Raw genomic sequence first — 16,324 nt, 5'->3', positions numbered from 1 at the left:
AATATCCTGGCCATTTTCAACAAAGATTATCTCCATCATGACAACAACATACAAGTTACATAGGTCTTCTGGAGTCTTTTTATAGCCGTATGTGAAGAACAAAATTATAGATAGATAGATAGAGTCAAAAGAAGCAAAACCAAAACTTTGTATTTTTCTCCATATTTATTTGTAACATACACTGATCGCACTATGTATGGAAATAAATTATTCAACTATTTTTACATTACATACAAACTCTAACCAAGGCTGTGTTGTAAGGCTTAAAATGTTAAATGTGTAACCGAGGAAATGTATCAGTGTATATGAATGATTATTATTGTGTTAAAACGGATCAGCCGTTGTGATCTCCTCACACTTCATCATTTGGCCATCTTCTTCTCCATGCTGAGGAACACAGAGAGACAGAGCGCGTGTTAATGTGAGAGCACTGAACACATCTCATCTCATGTGTACAGTAAACACGGGACAGTGTGAGGCGGTCGTACTTGTATTTGATGAGTCTGCTGCCCTGAGTGAGCTGCGCTGCTTCATTGGTGAAGTGACAGGCGAACAGGAGCCAGTTTCTGGGCTGGACCTTGTAGGCGAAGCGCATGAACAGCAGCGAGTAGCAGGTCAGAGCTGGAAAACAAGAGGGAGAACACCTGGATTGACCTCTGACCTCACACTATCGGTCTGTTGCACAAGCTGCTGGTGTTGTGTCACGTACCGAAGGTCATTCTGCCGCTGATGATCTCTGGACTCTTCTTCATGTCACTGATGGCAGCGATGGGCAGACCCCAGTTAGCCACCGGACCCCAGAAGTGCTGGAAAACATGAGAAACCACTGCTGTAACCGCCGGGACACAGACACAGAGAGATCATTCACTAGACACGGACTTACTGTGCTGAGGAGAAGATCCACGGGAGAGCAGAGCCGTCGGGAAAGAAACATCAACGTTACAAGAACAAATACAACACATGACAGGCTCAACAAGATGGTTAATATACAATATCAAGTGTCTGCTGGTTCAAAAATAATGTACTATTACACCAGAACAGCAAGCATTAAATTCAAGGCATTGCCTACAAAACACCACTGGCTCTGCACCCATTTACCTGAATTCATTTCTTCAGACGTATGTGCCCTCTAGAAGCTTGTGTTCTGCAAGTGAACGTCGCTTGATTGTTCATCCCAAAGAAGCACAAAGTTACTTTTACAGACTTTTAAATTAACTGTTTCCAAAACGACCTGCCCAACTATGTATGTTAAAGCAAATGTATGTTAAAGCAAATGTTAAAGCAAAAAAAAAAAAAAAAAGACTAAACAAACAAAAAGGCCTCAAACACTAGCTTGCTCAATTCTTTTTCTATTCCGTTATATTTTTTATTATATAACCTCAAAATAAAAACGTGTAACCTGTGCTGTGTTAAGCTAACTGAGACTTATTATAGCACTTATATCATTGCTCTTTTTGTTGTTTTCGATCGCTTCCACTGTCCTCATCTCTAAGTCTCTTCTGATAAAAGCCTCTTCTAAATGGCTAAATGTAAAGTAAGATGAACAGTCACAAAAACAAATAAATGTTTACTGTGATATTTATACTAAATGTATAATGATTTACAGATGAAAACAATGGTTTTATTGTGTTCTAACAAGAGGAGTCGATAAGACACGCACTGCTGCTGTTAAACCAATCAAATTTAAATATGACTAACGCTGTGAAGACGGTTTTATATCTCCGAGACTCGACTCAGGTGATATAACCATAGACAGTAAAAGATATAACGACAGTAAGCTCAGCTCACTCTACTGTCATGTAATCACAGAGCTCTGGGGTCAGACAGCGCCTCCGGAGGCGGGCAGCGGGACTACAGCTCGTGTCCTTCAGGTGTTCCGCGCTCATTATCTGTTTATATACGGTCTGTGGTTAATCACACACACACACGACCGAGACTCACTTCACGATATTCTGCTCGACACTCCTCACACTCTGCACGGTTTGACTCGTCAGAGATAAACACATTGAAACACTGACCTCATGAGATACTCTCTGAACTCTTTACTGCGGAGATGATCCACGGCCTTACGCGCCAGAGTCCCGGCCATTATCAGTCCGACGACGAGAGAGTCACGACGAGAACCGGTCCGTGAGGAGAGGACACTGAAACAACACTGATCAACAAAGCAAACACTGTACGCGACGACAAACAGAGGACAGAGGAACGCAGGCGGGGTGACGTCACTTCCTGCGCACACACTCACGGCTGTCAGATGTAAAGTCCTCAAGGTGCTGAAAACAAAGTATTATTATTATCATTGTTATTTTTATATTTTTAAAACCAGTTTGCCAGGTTTACGTCATATGTTATTATTGTTACCCTAAAACTGCTTTACACTTATACTGGCAACGCACTCATTCCTCAAAAACGTATTTAAAATTCATTGTAATAACACATAATGCATTGGAAATATTGTTGATTCTTCTCTGTATTTTTATTTTCTCTAGTTATTTATTTGTTTTTGTTTCATAGTTATATTATACAATAAAAACACACAAAAATGTAGTTAACCGAAAGAAAAAGAAAACTATATATATAAACTCTGCGTTGTCATTGGTTGTTGTGGAGCACGTGGTCGGGCCGCGGAGTGTGACGTGGGCGGAAGTAAAGATGGCGCTGGATATTTCGTCCACGTCTGTTATGGCTCATGATAACCCATACCACAGTCATGTTTCTGATTATTATAGCAGGAGTCTGAGCAACAAACCCGATGTAGTTCCGTCTGGAGTCACCGAGAGGAAGGTGTCGCCCTCAGATAGACCTGACATGGTGGAGCTGGACGTGATCGGCATCAAGGAGTCGGGTGAGCGGGGTTCTCTTGTTTGTGTTCGTCTCTGTGTTCTGTGTCTGGTTCTGTGTTCTGTCTCTGTGTTTGTCTCTGTGTTCTATCTCTCTCTCTCTCTCTCTGTGTGTGTGTGTTCTGTCTCTGTTCTGTCTCTGTCTGTGTTCTGTCTCTGTCTGTGTTCGTCTCTGTGTCTGTGTTCTGTCTCTGTGTTCTGTCTCTGTGTCTGTGTTCTGTCTCTGTGTCTGTGTTCGTCTCTGTGTCTGTGTTCTGTGTTCTGTCTCTGTTTTCTGTGTCTGTCTCTGTGTTCTGTCTCTGTGTCTGTGTTCGTCTCTGTGTGTGTGTGTGTGTGTGGTCTGTGTCTGTGTTCGTCTCTGTGTCTGTGTTCTGTGTTCTGTCTCTGTTTTCTGTGTCTGTCTCTGTGTCTGTGTTCGTCTCTGTGTCTGTGTTCGTCTCTGTGTCTGTGTTCGTCTCTGTGTCTGTGTTCGTCTCTGTGTCTGTGTTCTGTCTCTGTGTTCGTCTCTGTGTGTGTGTGTGTGTGTGTGTGTGTTCTGTCTCTGTGTGTGTGTTCTGTCTCTGTGTGTGTGTTCTGTCTCTGTGTCTGTGTCTGTGTTCTGTCTCTGTGTTCTGTCTCTGTGTCTGTGTTCTGTCTCTGTCTCTGTGTCTGTGTTCTGTGTCTGTGTTTGTCTCTGTCTCTGTGTCTGTGTTCTGTCTCTGTGTCTGTGTTCGTCTCTGTCTCTGTGTGTGTGTCTGTGTTCTGTCTCTGTGTTCTCTTTGGTGTGTGTGTGTGTGTGTGTGTGTGTTCTGTGTCTGTATCTGTGTGTGTGGGATCCAGGGCCTGTCAGATGTTAATCTGTGTGTTTTCGTGTCCAGATGCTCCGGTGAACCGGAGGAAGCGTGAGACGGACGTGTATGTTCTGGTAAGACTCCTCTAGTCTCATAAGAAATAGTCTGGGCCAGTGAGATTTATTTACTTATTTTTATTGTTATTATTTTTTATGTTTGCTTGCTTGAAAGAAGTATTTTATATTTGACGAAGCTGTTGTTTATTTGATTAAATTACAGTAATACTGTCAAGTATTTTTTTGTTTTCTATTTAAAATGTGTTTTCTATGTGAATGTAAGATACTGTGATGCTCCGCTCTATTTTCAGCATCATTCCTCCAGTCTTGAGAGTCACATGATCTTCAGAAATCAGAATAATATGATGATTTATTATCAATGTTGAAAACAGTTGTGCTGCACAATATGTTCTTTTTAAACTAGGCTACACTTTATTTTTCAGGATTCACAGATGAATAGAAAGTTCAAAAGAACAGCGTTTATTTGAAATAAAAGTCTTTTGTAACATATAAACATATTCACTGTCACTTTTTACCAGTTTAATGTGTCCTAAACCTTTGAGTGTTAGTGTGTGCTTTGTAGGATGTTTTCCTTACTCCGTTATAGTTCACAGTATCATGGGGGAGTGAGCTCGTGCTGAGCTCATTAGCTGTGAACTCTGACTCTGGGGATTGTGGGTAATGTATACTGATCTCTGTCCATCACTGCAGGGCACGATACATCCCTTCCGCAAGAGTCCTCGCTCGGTCCTGGGGAAGTTTGTGCAGGAGTTTAGTCTGGTGACCTCTGACAGACGGGTAAGTTCACTGATCTGAGCTGCTGATCTCAGACAATACAGTACTGATTTAAAAACACAACGAGACATTAGATTTAATATCTAAGACATAAACTCCATACTGACAAGCGTTTGTTTACGGCTTTTACTGAAATCCAGCCCGACTGGTTTTATGAGGTAAAGTGTTATTAGAACAGCTGACAGCAGGGGGCAGTGTTTGACTGCTACACACACACACACACACACACACACACACACAGACTCTCACAGCCATTTCATGATTGTGTGATTGTGTTTCAGTCGTGGAGGATCCTTCTGTTCGGCATGTTGAACCTGCTCTGCACGGCCTGTCTGCTGATGTGGGGCAGCTCCACCAACAGCATGGGTGAGCTCCCTCAACACACACACACACTGAGATCAGGCACACACTTACATCTGGCACACACTGAGATCCAACCGTGACGCTGGAGGAAGGTTTGTGTCAGTGTGGAGAGCAGTGTGTCGTGAACACACTGTGTATTAAACCCATCTAGCACACTGTGACACACACCTGATGACGTCTGTAGGCCTCACACACAGAGTGTCTTCTGATTATTGTGGACAGATCTCACACAGTGCATCATTCATCATCCTGTACACCTCTCCTGTGCAGCGCTGTGATTGCCCAATCTGAATTGTTCAGACTTCTGTTTGGTCACCTTTTAAAAATAGATTTGATTATCAGAGTGTTTAGACTAATTAAAACAGATGGCACAGAATTAAATAAAACATTTCATAGTGCACTATTATTGGTATAATTAGAACACATTTATTTATTAAACTTTATGAAAGCATTTGCTGAGACAGGCTCTCTGTTATGTGCTGTCTCCTGCTGCTGACTGGTGTGTGTGTGTGTGTGTGTGTGAGAGAGAGAGAGAGAGACAGAGAGAGTGAGTGTGTGTGTGTGTTTGTGTGTGTGTGTGGAGTATCAGTCAGCACCGCTGTGTCTTGAGCAGAGAAAGGTGATAGTCCTGTATTGAGCTCTTCAGTAAGAGGATCTTCACCTCAGTGGTGTGTGTGTGTGTGTGTGTGTGTGTGTGTAAGCTCCTTCAGGAGCAGACTCTGTCTCGGTTCAGTGAGGAAGGACACAAACAGTGATGTGTCATGTGTTGAAGCGTGAGCTCGAGTCTTCAGGAGAGTTCAGGAGAGCAGTTGTTCTCATGCTTGAATCTGGAGCTGAAATCAAGAAGTGCCTCTCAGATGAGCGCTACAGGACCTGAAGGACACCTCCTGAGTGAGCGCAGCGGTGTTGACCTCTGAAGCAGTTCTCACACACCGTCGTGTCTCCTGAAGTTCAGTCTGAACACCCATCCCAGGAAGAGCTCAGCATGAGCGTCTGATCCAAGACTCTTCATTTTATTAAGAAATCTGTGATCAGAACCATTGTATGACCAGTAACACTGACAGCCCGTAGTATACTTGAGTCATTTACACGCACACTAGTGAACGCTCAGCCTTTCAGAGTGTGCTCCGTGTGATCGTGTGTGTGAACACTGTTCACTCTCGATAGACTCAGTGTCTGCTGTACACAGACCAGTACTCAGCCCATCCAGGAGATGAAGAGGAGTGTGTCTTCACCAGATCTGGAGAAACGGATGCTCTGCAGTGAATGGGTGCCGTCAGAATGAGAGTCCAAACAGTAATCCACAGAAGCTGAAACGATTCCTTCACTGAGTCCAGAGCATCTCCTCCTCCAGTGAAACCGTGTCCCGTTGTCTCCAGCACGTTCTTCAGAGGTGTCACTGGAGGAGGAGATGTTCAGGTCTGTCAGCTCTCGTGTGGATGTAGATCTTCATTATGATGTCTGTGACCGTGTGTTTGTCAGCGGAGTGAGCTGTGGTGTTGATCTGAGTCTGCTGTGGTCTGTGTGTGATGGTCAGGGCTGATGGGATGTTTCTGTCCTGCTCTTATTTCTCGCAGCAGCAGCAGTCTTCGGCTGCGTCTCAGTTTACCCTCCGCGTGGACACTTCCTCCCGCCGGGTGTTAGTGTGTAGTTTGTCAATAAAGCTTTTAGTTTACATCTGCTGTTGTTCTGCTGTGGCCAGACACCGGAGCCGAGGCGACTCGTGACAGCTGAGCGTGCAGTTAGTGAATCTGTTACAGCAGAGAAAGATGATCCCCGTCCGGGACTCGGAGCGCTGCGCCTGTGTTTCGGGTAACCGCTGCGCTCCCGAGAGACCTGCAGCGAGACGGATGAAGGTCAGGGTTCCAGCACGATCTGATGTGTTGGGATGCTCGGTCTGGAGATGTTATTAAATATTCAGCTGAAGATCCTGGCTCGGTTTACCACTGCGTCTTCATCTGCATCGACCAGGACTGTAAAAACACACACACACACACACACACACACGTCAGCCTGATCTGCTCCGTGTGTCCCAGTGCTGGAGCGTGTTCATCAGTCTTCAGCACACACACACACACACACACACACACACACACACACACACGTCACCCTGATCTGCTCAGTGTGTCCCAGCGCTGGAGCGTGTTCATCAGTCTTCAGCACACACACACACACACACACAGTCTCCTCAATGTTTTGGTGGATAGTGAAGGTTTTCAGTTGTGTCACTGACTGCTGTTCTGAACATCTGTCTTCTGTTTCAGCTTTAACTGCGTTCACATACCTCACCATCTTCGATCTCTTCAGGTACGTGTCCTCCGTTCACACTTGTGTTTCTGTCTTCAGATGATAATACTCGTCCGTGCTACACAAGCTTACCTTAGACAGTGTTTCTGATGTCAGGATAATCATTACTGGTGCTAGTGTCTGTCATCTGTGTGTGATGTGCAGGATTCACAGTCAAACCACTTTATTTACCGTAGACACCTTCAACATTTCACACATGATCACAGTTTAGAAAAGGATCATTAAATATGACTTGAACTCAGACTCATCTTGATAACGTCAGATATCAGATTTGAAAGGTACTCCACTGTATGAAGAACTTTTGGGCATCTGTAGTATCATGATTAACTGTAGTGTGCTGAAGCCACTAGTAAACACATCAGCAGTTATGTGTGGTAAGTGAACGTTTGGTTCGACTCCTGTGGTCTTTCATCACGGTGTTGTTCTGTCTTTCTCTCTCAGTCTGATCACCTGTTTGCTGAGTTTCTGGGTGACCGTGAAGAAACCCAGTCAAGTGTACTCGTTTGGGTAAGAGCGCTTCATACTTCACATATCAGTGTGTAAACCTGTGTGAGAGCCTCGTCAGTATAGACCTGACTGAATCTCTGACAGGAATAACACACGCCTGTGAGGACAGAAGAGCAGTAGTGCATTCAGATGACAAAACCTCTTCCTAAAAAACATCTTCAGTTGATAAAAGCTCTGTAAAAGCACACAGCATCTTTTTCCAGTGTGTGTGTGTGTGTGTGACACTGGAGGAACTGTCTGTCTGAACACAACAACAACAACAAATTCATAAATAATCAAATAACAGAGCAGCCACTGTCAGGAATATCAGATCCAGAGCTATAACCGCTGTGATCGACTCCTGACCAGCTCTGAGTAATCCCTGTAAAGCCAAATCTACCACATAACTGCCAAACATTAATAATCATCTTCAGAAGATTCACATGATTCAGAAAATCCAGGTGATCCTCGCTCTGATCTAAAGGTGTTCCTCGCTCAGGTCTATCAGATAAACACTACAGGACATAGACCTGAGATGTTACAGGCCAAATAAGAAAGATTTCTACAATTTCCCTTCAGCAAACTTCCAGTTTTTGCCTTTTTATCAGCAGTTTCTCAGCATGAAAATGTCCACGTTCATTTGTATCAGTGGGAACATCCCCAAAAAAGAAATATCCTTCCTTATTTCCCTCATGAGATATTGCATGTCAAATTAGAGAGCTCTGTTTAATGTGTAGTGATGCGTTTCCTGTTCCTGGAGATTAGCTTCTCCTCAGGAAGTAGGCCAGTCTCTGGTATATTTTGGTATGTATTTGGTATCTTTGAACAGTTCTCGCTGGCATCACCCCAGAGCTTCAGGGACACACACCTGTGCTTGCAGTGGTGTGTGTGTTTCTGCTCCGTGTTGATGTGTGTGTGTGTTGATGTGTGTGTGTGTGTGTGCTCTCAGCTTCCAGCGGTTCGAGGTGCTGGCGGTGTTTGCCTCCACTGTGCTGGTTCAGCTGGGCGCTCTCTTCATCCTGAAGGAAAGGTGAGATCCTGTGTGTCTGCAGAACTTGATCCTGTCAGAGATGATGGGTGACCCGACTGACTCACGTTCACCTGACACACACGCACACACACACACTCACAATAAACGCACACACACTCACACTACACACACACACTCATATATACACACATGCACACACACGAGTGGAGCTGCAACAAACCACTGTTTTGATCATCAGTTCATAATTGAATAATTGACTAATCGTTGATTATTTCACTAATTAATCAGTAGACATTTACTGATTATTCAGCTTTTGCAGCTAGTTAAAATATTGAGTTATACATATTATAACAAATAAATTACGGAAAGCACTTTAGCTTTTGAGAGTCATATTCTGTTATTAATACATATTAATTTATACACATGAATATATCTGGGGCACAAATGAGATAACAGAGAAACTTCATTCACCATTTAATTAGTTATATACGAAAGAAGCTGAATGGCAAATAACTCTGCCTGACATCTTTTGTAAGTCATTATTATAAGTCTTTATTTTATAAACTATTCACAACATAATCTGTCTTAAAAGAGAGGGTTATGATAATCAAATCAGTCCTGAGCAAGATCAAGTTTTGATCTCTGCAAGCTGATCTTGTCACTATAATGAAATGACTTTTTCACTAATAAAGATGTTATCATTGTCTAGCTCCACACTGGAGAGCTGCTCTATAACAGAAAATCAAGGTGTAATACTAACTGAAAGTGACACTGACTCTGGGTTTTCATGTTTCATACTGTAAAGCTGCTTGATTTAAGGCTATCTATAGCATAAAGTACTGTATGAATAAACGTGATGAGACTGTACGTAACATTCACTGTAATCAGATGCTTTCTTAACTGCTGCTTTCTCACCCGTCAGTTTTTGTTTTATTTTTCGTATGACTACTCAACAATACAACATTTTTAATAATGTTTGTATTGTTGACATTGTCATTAATGTGGACTGATGATTTCTTCTCTACATATGAGTGAGCCTCTGATATGAGGACGCGTGTGGATCATTTCTTCTGCTGAGGCTGCTTTGGTGTTTCCTGCTCCCTGTAATGATTCAGACTCTCAGAGCGGCTCTGACGTGATGTTATCCAGTATAACCTCTCAGGTGTGTGTGCTAACTGTGTGTTTCCTTCTGTCTCAGTGTGGAGCGCTTCGTGGAGCAGCCCGAGGTGCACACGTGAGTACAGCACACACACACTCACACTCTCACACACTCTCACACACACACACACACACACACACACACACACTCACACACTAAAAGAACCGGTCTACTGTTGGAGGAGGTTTTAAGGCTGACTTCAGAGATCCAGCTGTGTTGTCACCTCACGTCTGTTTGAACACACGGCTCCCACTACAGCTGACTGCAGACTAACACACGTGTTCTGCACCGGTGTGAGAGGAATGATCGTCTACATCAGCAGCTATCATCAGTCTAGAGTCAGCTGTTAAAAAGAGAAACCAGAATACTGACATACACACATATACTAAACATAAACAAAGCAGGGATTGCTTACCATTCTGAATATCAGAAACGCTGATAACTTCCTTCTTCAAGCAGCTCATGCTGTTATAAAAATATTAACATATTGCATTGCTCGGCTAAGATCACGTAACATCAGAAAGTCTCTTTCATCACTTTCACTTTATTTCTCATGCACTGACTCGTTCACTATAATGAACGTGTGATCAGTTCTCTCTCTCAGGGACAGAACTGCTGAAACACTGATATCAACTCAAGCCTGACCAGGGTCAAAGTGTGGAAAACACTGAGAAAAGTAGACCGACAGACGCTTGGCCTGTAGATCTCTGACTGATGTGTTGGAGTAAAAGATTTCAAAGTCATCCGTCTCTAGATGTTGAGAGAGGAAGCTGTATCTGTGTTGTTTCAGGGGCCGTCTGCTGGTGGGGACATTGGTGGCTCTGTTCTTTAACCTCCTGACCCTGCTGTCGGTCAAGAACAAGCCCTTCGTCTTCGTGTCTGAAGGTAAGATCTTGTTTCTGAGTGTGGCTCATCCAACACCAGCTCACTGTCATGACAGCTCAGCACATGGTTTTACACCAGATCACAGGTTCCAGCCAGACACCGTTTCATAATGAACAGAGCATATCATTGCACTTCTCATAATAACAAAAGATCTGTAGCATTGCTTTGCCTGTTGTGTAAGAGATGAAGAGATGTTTTAAACTGTAACTCTGTGGTTGTGTTTGTGTGTCCTTTAAAGAGGTGTAAGTGTGTGTGTGTGACTGAGCTGTGTTTGGTGTTTCTCTGTCTTTAGCTGCGAGCACCAGCTGGCTCCAGGAGCACGTGGCAGACCTGAGCAGAAGGTAGCGTATGTTCCCTCTCTGTTCGCTGTATGGTGGGAAGGCCGTGTAAATGAGCTGTGAATGTTTGTGTGCAGTCTGTGTGGACTCATCCCGGCGCTCAGCAGCGTTCTCCTGCCCAGGATGAACCCGTTTGTGCTGATCAACCTCGCTGGAGCCTTCGCTCTGGGCATCACCTACATGCTCATCGAAATCAAGTGAGGAGAACACACTCGGCCTTACATATGATCACACTAATGCATCTCCTGCAGCAGTTCTAGCAGTGCAATTAACAGGACATTCATTGGGGTCATGGGCTGATGTTAGAGAGTCAACTCATAACCTGTGTGTGTGTGTGTGTGTGTGCTCTTTGAATGTGTTAAATGCAGAGAACGGATTCTGAGTACAGGTCACTATACTTTGGCTGTATGTCATTGCTGATAATTCTTAAGTCTACATCCCTACCACACCGGTCTCTCGTGATGTCACTGAGTCACATGATCTTCTTGTGTTGTTGTTGTGCAGTAACTACAATGCGATGGACACCGCGTCTGCTGTGGCCATCGCCCTCATGATCTTCGGCACCATGTACCCCATGAGTGTGTACAGCGGGAAGGTGCTTCTGCAGGTGTGTGTCACTGGTGTCTGAACTGATGCTGTGTGTGTGTGTGTGTGTGATATCAGAGCTGTTCTCTCTCTCCTGCAGACCACTCCTTCTCATGTCATCGGTCAGCTTGACAAACTGCTCCGAGAGGTCAGGACATCTTCGGTCATCATCGGTCAGGTCTCTGGTGCATGTGCTCTCCTCTCATGTTTGTTTGGCTCTTGATGTTTCAGGTGTCCACGCTGGATGGGGTTCTTGAAGTCAGAAATGAACACTTTTGGACCATAGGCTTCGGCTCGTTGGTGTGTAGATATTCTCTCTTGATGATCTTTGCTGCTGACACACGTGCACTAGCCCTGTTTAAAGGACCTGAGTGTTGTATTAGAGTCCTGATCTCTCCCTGTTCCTCCGGTAGAGATCTGACCTCGCTGTGTTTGTGTGCAGGCCGGCTCTGTTCACGTCCGGATCCGCAGAGATGCTGACGAGCAGATGGTCCTGGCCCATGTGACCAACCGGCTGAACTCGCTGGTGTCCACGCTGACCGTTCAGATCTTCAAAGACGACTGGGCTCGTCACTCTCTGACCTCCAGCTCCCTGCCCACGGGCTCGCTCAGCCTCTCGGAGTACGTGTCTTCGGCTGCCTTCCCTCCGGCGGGGTCCAGACCGCACGAGGAGCCCAGCCCGGCCACGTCTACACCTGCCAAACCCAGCAGCCCTCCGCCCGAGTTCTCCTTCAACACGCCGGGGAAGCACGTGCAGCCCGTGGTGTTCCCCACGGCCCACCAGCACAGGCCCTTCCACGCGCCTCTCTCCTACGGGATGGGCCCGTACTCCAGCGTGCTGAACCCCGGGGACGCTCCCTCCATGAGGCTGGGCTTCGGCGTGGGCACACGGATGCCGTCTGTTCAGGGATACAGGACTCTGAGCGCCGCCCCACACAGATACGGGAGCAGTCTGCCCTCGTCACAGTCCGGCCCACAGAGACCCTGAGCTCATCACATGACCTCCACTATCCTCAGTATTTATGTGTACGGGACCGAGAGCAACAGGTTTTCTTTCTTTTCTTTTTCTCAATGGATGTTTTATCTGTATTCTTCATTTGTATTAAATGGCTATCAGACATCTGTGGAGTCGCATTATTTAGTTTTTACTCCATCTTGATGAAGTTCACACAGAGTTGGATACGCCTATAAGAACCGGACGAGACTCGCTGTCTCCAGTGATTTACTCACTGTCAGTGTGAACAGACTTCAGGAGGGCAGGGTTTCATTGCCTGCTTGTACTAAACCCTGAAAGAATGCTTTTTTGTGAAGAACAGGTACATACTTCTGAGCAGGCTATGTAGCAGAATAGCAGGCAAGCTTTGGGACGAACATCCTGTCACTGTTTAATCTGCTCTGTCACTCATCCTGTCACAGTTAACTGCTTCCACATTTAGCTTAGTTTACTGTATTTTCCTACCGTACTGGAGAGAAATAAAGAGGCATGTTGATCTGCCAGTCGTGGGTCTTTCATGCAGAGAATTATCCTTGTGTGTTTGCATGATGCATGATGTATCTTTTTCAAAGTTTGCAGACTGTAAACAGAAAGCTCTCCTGGCTCAGCCGGGGATTGAACTGGCACCCATCCTGCTGTGAGGGAACTGTGTTAAACCCAGTAATGCAAATCACACACACTAATTCTAGATTATCAACGTAAAAAAGCATTTACTTCATTGTAGACAAACACATTAAAGTGCTTTTACAGTATGAACTGGGAATTTTCCACTGTTTTATCAATGTAAAAACATATTTAAATATTGTTCTTGAACATGACATCAGTGTTGTAAAACTCTAGTTAAAACAAGTTCATCTTTTAAAAACACATCTTGTGACCCTGCATCTGTGAAGAGCCCCTTAGTCTCTGTGAACACCTGCATTCCCTGGGAATCGAACCCGTGGTGTTTGGCGTTGCTACCACGCTCTACTGTGAGAGCTACAGGAACGCTGTCACAATCACTAATGATGACACCCTGTTCAACACCAAGCTGAAGCCAACCCAGGCGTCTCAGGTGGAGAACACATCCTGAACAGATCGTCGAGTCCATTACAGGGCTGCAATCATCTCAATACAATATCTTTCTGGATGTGTCAGCAGTGCACATCCAGGGAAGGTCAGAAACACTGTGGGTACATGCGTGGCCAAAACAGAAGAGCTCTCACAAAAACTAAGACCATACATTATTTTAATGCATTAAAAAGGCAAAAATAATTTGCTATCAGTCGCATCATTTGTAAGTTTAAAATCTATGGTGCCATGGAAATTTTCATTAATGTGAATAAAATGTTTGATCAGAGCAGCTGAGAAAAACCCTCAGTTTACTGCCAATGGCTCGCAAGACAGCTTGATGAAAGGAGAAATTCAGAACATACTACAAGAACAACAAACAAGTGTGAGCTTCCAACAGGACCGTGATCCCAGCATGCATCTGAATCTACCAAAGCTTGTCTCTGGAGTCGATCGGTGATGTTTAGTGGCCTGCTTACTCTCTGGATATAAATCTTTGGTAGGGTTTGAAGAAAGCAGTAGCAGCATAAGTGACCTGGAAGATTCTGCACATGAGGAAGGGATCAAGATTTGTTTAGACAGGGAAAGGAGTCTCTGCAAACCTGTCCAAGAAACTATACATGAATGTGTTTAAAAGTCATGGAAGTTTCCACCACATCTCAAAGCACTGAAGGGTTTTTAGTGTTTGGGTGCTTTGGTTTGATGAGGTCGATCAAGCACCATTCATCACCAAGAATTAGGGACAAAAGGTTTAGTGACACAGTCAAACAGTGTTTTTATATGCATGAGTTTTATTTAAGAATGAAGCCCGATGACAAGCTGGAAATATTACAATGCACTGATTCACAAACAGTAATGAACCAAAACTGTGATTGGCTGAAGTGTGGTGTAAGTGTGTGTCGTCAGTTAGACCACAGCGTTGTGTTTTCAGGACTCTTGTGTTTAGTAGTGAGACCGGTTTGATCCTGAAAGGGCCTGACACATTCACTCAAAGGTCACACAAGGTCAAATCTGTTAAACCGACAAAGGTTGAAGATTTCAGAGCATGAATCTGTAGAGATAAGAGAGGGCATTTCTTATATTTTTACAGACTATATTAATGCTTGTCTTACAGTTAGTCAGCATGATTTTAATGCTTCGAGAGCATAGTGCAGTACTCTCTTCTTCCTCTTGAGAGGTTACATGAGATTCACACTTCATCACGTGTTGCTTCCACATCTGTAGCTCATCTAGTCCCTCTCCTACATCCTCTTCCATTCGTCTTCAGTCTTCTCTTTTACTCTTTAAAGGTATGTTTTAAAGACAAAGACTGGTGGGAGCTGCTGCTGATCTGTCAGAAACATTGACCGTGTGTCCAGCAGATATTAAGATCCCTCTCACCTAAATCATGATTGTTCTGGGATGTGTTGTGAGAAGTGCACCAACAAGTGACTCAAACTTTGCTGTGATGTAGAAAACACTGAATTGCAATTGTAAATCTCAGCTGTCCTCTATGTCATGCTTCCATTGTCAAGCTCTTCTTCTCATCCACACTCAGTAAGTAACCCACAACTGCAGTCTAATAAGAGCGCTCACCATGGACACTATAGAGACTTGAGCTCACACACTCACACATTAGTGTCTCATTCTGGAGGCTACATTTGTTGGCCACGTACATCATCAAGGTTGATTCATTTTAGAAAAATTACCATTATAAAATTGACTTATTTATCATGAGGTGTAAACAATTGTGTAATGATAAACTTCCTAATCATCCGGAAGAAGGAGGCGGGAACCGGCAGACAATCAAATAACATTTTAATAACTCAAAATAAACACAAAACAGCGCACCAGCCCCTCACGGACGACTGGTGCGCACAAAATAAAACGCAAACATAAAATATGGCCCAGGCCTGGTCCTCTCTTGTCCTTCACGGTCGTCGCTCCAGTTTTATATCCTTCCATCTCCTACGTGGGCTCGATACCAGCGATGGGGCGCAGGTGCAGCTCATCTCCAAGGCAGAAATATAATACAATATTATACAATGAAATCATAGCCTTTTGAAGTTTAACTGTCATAGCCATATGGCAATTTTCCTCTTTCCATCCCCACATTCAAGACCTCTTGAAAGCATAATTAAAACTTTCTTGTACCTTGTAAGAATTTTTATGGCTTTAAATTTGATAACTAAATTCAATACTTTTTTAAGGACCCATTCACTTTTCTAATTTTTGAGAATGTCATTAAGTGGTTTCTTGTTTACTGTGGAAGATATTTTTTTTTATTTTTCCTGAAACCTCCACAATCTGTCCACTCCGCTCCAGGACTTACCTGGGGGTCTTCTCCTGTGAATCCATTCATCAGATCTGATTCTTGCCCAAATGTTGTCTCTCTGTACTCTTTGGCATGACCAAGAAGTTTTTCTTGCTCTCAAGTCCCCTGATCCACTGAGCTTCTCCATGGCTCAATTGCTTTCACCCTTAATTCTCCTCCCACATAGCTTGGCTTTTCCGTCTCTATGCCATCTACAAGGTTTCTCTTTCCTCCGGCTGCATCATGTCTGTCTGTGCTGTCGACTGGGGCTGTCTGGGTCTTCTATACCAGCTCCCCCTGGGTCACCTGGGTCACCTGCATCTCTTCCATGGTCTCCTGCTCTTCCAGCTATCCTGAGGTCCTCTGCTTTGCCAGATCCCCGGTGGACGGTTGCTGTGGTGGTCCCTTGCTC

At 44.3% G+C, this 16,324-nt stretch overlaps 2 protein-coding genes across 4 annotated transcripts; one reads left to right on the top strand and one right to left on the bottom strand.

Annotated features, from left to right (window-relative positions):
- Nucleotides 1-146: 146 nt before the first annotated feature.
- Nucleotides 147-2,158, bottom strand: LOC128026525 (mitochondrial pyruvate carrier 1-like). Of its 2 annotated transcripts, none has more exons than XM_052613773.1 (4): nucleotides 2,015-2,158; nucleotides 710-806; nucleotides 489-621; nucleotides 147-387 (listed from the first exon to the last, which is right to left on the bottom strand). In XM_052613773.1, exons 1-4 carry the CDS (start codon nucleotides 2,087-2,089, stop codon nucleotides 363-365), a joined length of 330 nt encoding a protein of 109 aa, XP_052469733.1. In that variant the 5' UTR covers nucleotides 2,090-2,158; the 3' UTR covers nucleotides 147-362. The 2 variants fall into 2 exon arrangements, with proteins under 2 accessions (XP_052469733.1, XP_052469734.1); XM_052613774.1 differs by lacking the exon at nucleotides 2,015-2,158 and adding an exon at nucleotides 884-1,871.
- Nucleotides 2,131-13,099, top strand: slc30a6 (solute carrier family 30 member 6). Of its 2 annotated transcripts, XM_052613772.1 has the most exons (16): nucleotides 2,131-2,270; nucleotides 2,730-2,845; nucleotides 3,698-3,744; nucleotides 4,378-4,464; nucleotides 4,743-4,827; nucleotides 7,089-7,131; nucleotides 7,573-7,638; nucleotides 8,567-8,647; nucleotides 9,807-9,842; nucleotides 10,558-10,652; nucleotides 10,945-10,993; nucleotides 11,068-11,187; nucleotides 11,495-11,597; nucleotides 11,676-11,723; nucleotides 11,807-11,875; nucleotides 12,018-13,099. In XM_052613772.1, the coding sequence occupies exons 2-16, from the start codon at nucleotides 2,809-2,811 to the stop codon at nucleotides 12,561-12,563; spliced, it is 1,512 nt and encodes a 503-aa protein (XP_052469732.1). In that variant the 5' UTR covers nucleotides 2,131-2,270; nucleotides 2,730-2,808; the 3' UTR covers nucleotides 12,564-13,099. The 2 variants fall into 2 exon arrangements, with proteins under 2 accessions (XP_052469732.1, XP_052469731.1); XM_052613771.1 differs by lacking the exon at nucleotides 2,131-2,270 and having other exon boundaries at nucleotides 2,607-2,845.
- The last annotated feature ends 3,225 nt before the right edge of the window (nucleotides 13,100-16,324 follow it).

Source organism: Carassius gibelio, chromosome A13 (assembly GCF_023724105.1).
Source record: "Carassius gibelio isolate Cgi1373 ecotype wild population from Czech Republic chromosome A13, carGib1.2-hapl.c, whole genome shotgun sequence".
NCBI classification, from domain to species: Eukaryota; Metazoa; Chordata; class Actinopteri; order Cypriniformes; family Cyprinidae; genus Carassius; species Carassius gibelio.
Note: the sequence above shows the minus strand (reverse complement) of the source record. Positions and strands in the feature narration are given on the sequence as shown.

What these genes read in the sequence shown, in the direction of transcription:
- LOC128026525 (XM_052613773.1), bottom strand. Translation starts at nt 2,089, where the DNA reads ATGGCCGGGACTCTGGCGCGTAAGGCCGTGGATCATCTCCGCAGTAAA. An exon ending in GAGAGTATCTCATGAGGTCA is followed by an intron (nt 807 to 2,014) that starts GTGTTTCAATGT and finishes CATGTTTTCCAG; the next exon opens with CACTTCTGGGGTCCGGTGGC. An exon ending in AGCAGACTCATCAAATACAA is followed by an intron (nt 388 to 488) that starts GTACGACCGCCT and finishes TGTGTTCCTCAG; the next exon opens with CATGGAGAAGAAGATGGCCA.
- slc30a6 (XM_052613771.1), top strand. Translation starts at nt 2,653, where the DNA reads ATGGCGCTGGATATTTCGTCCACGTCTGTTATGGCTCATGATAACCCA. An exon ending in GATCGGCATCAAGGAGTCGG is followed by an intron (nt 2,846 to 3,697) that starts GTGAGCGGGGTT and finishes TTTCGTGTCCAG; the next exon opens with ATGCTCCGGTGAACCGGAGG. An exon ending in TGGTGACCTCTGACAGACGG is followed by an intron (nt 4,465 to 4,742) that starts GTAAGTTCACTG and finishes ATTGTGTTTCAG; the next exon opens with TCGTGGAGGATCCTTCTGTT.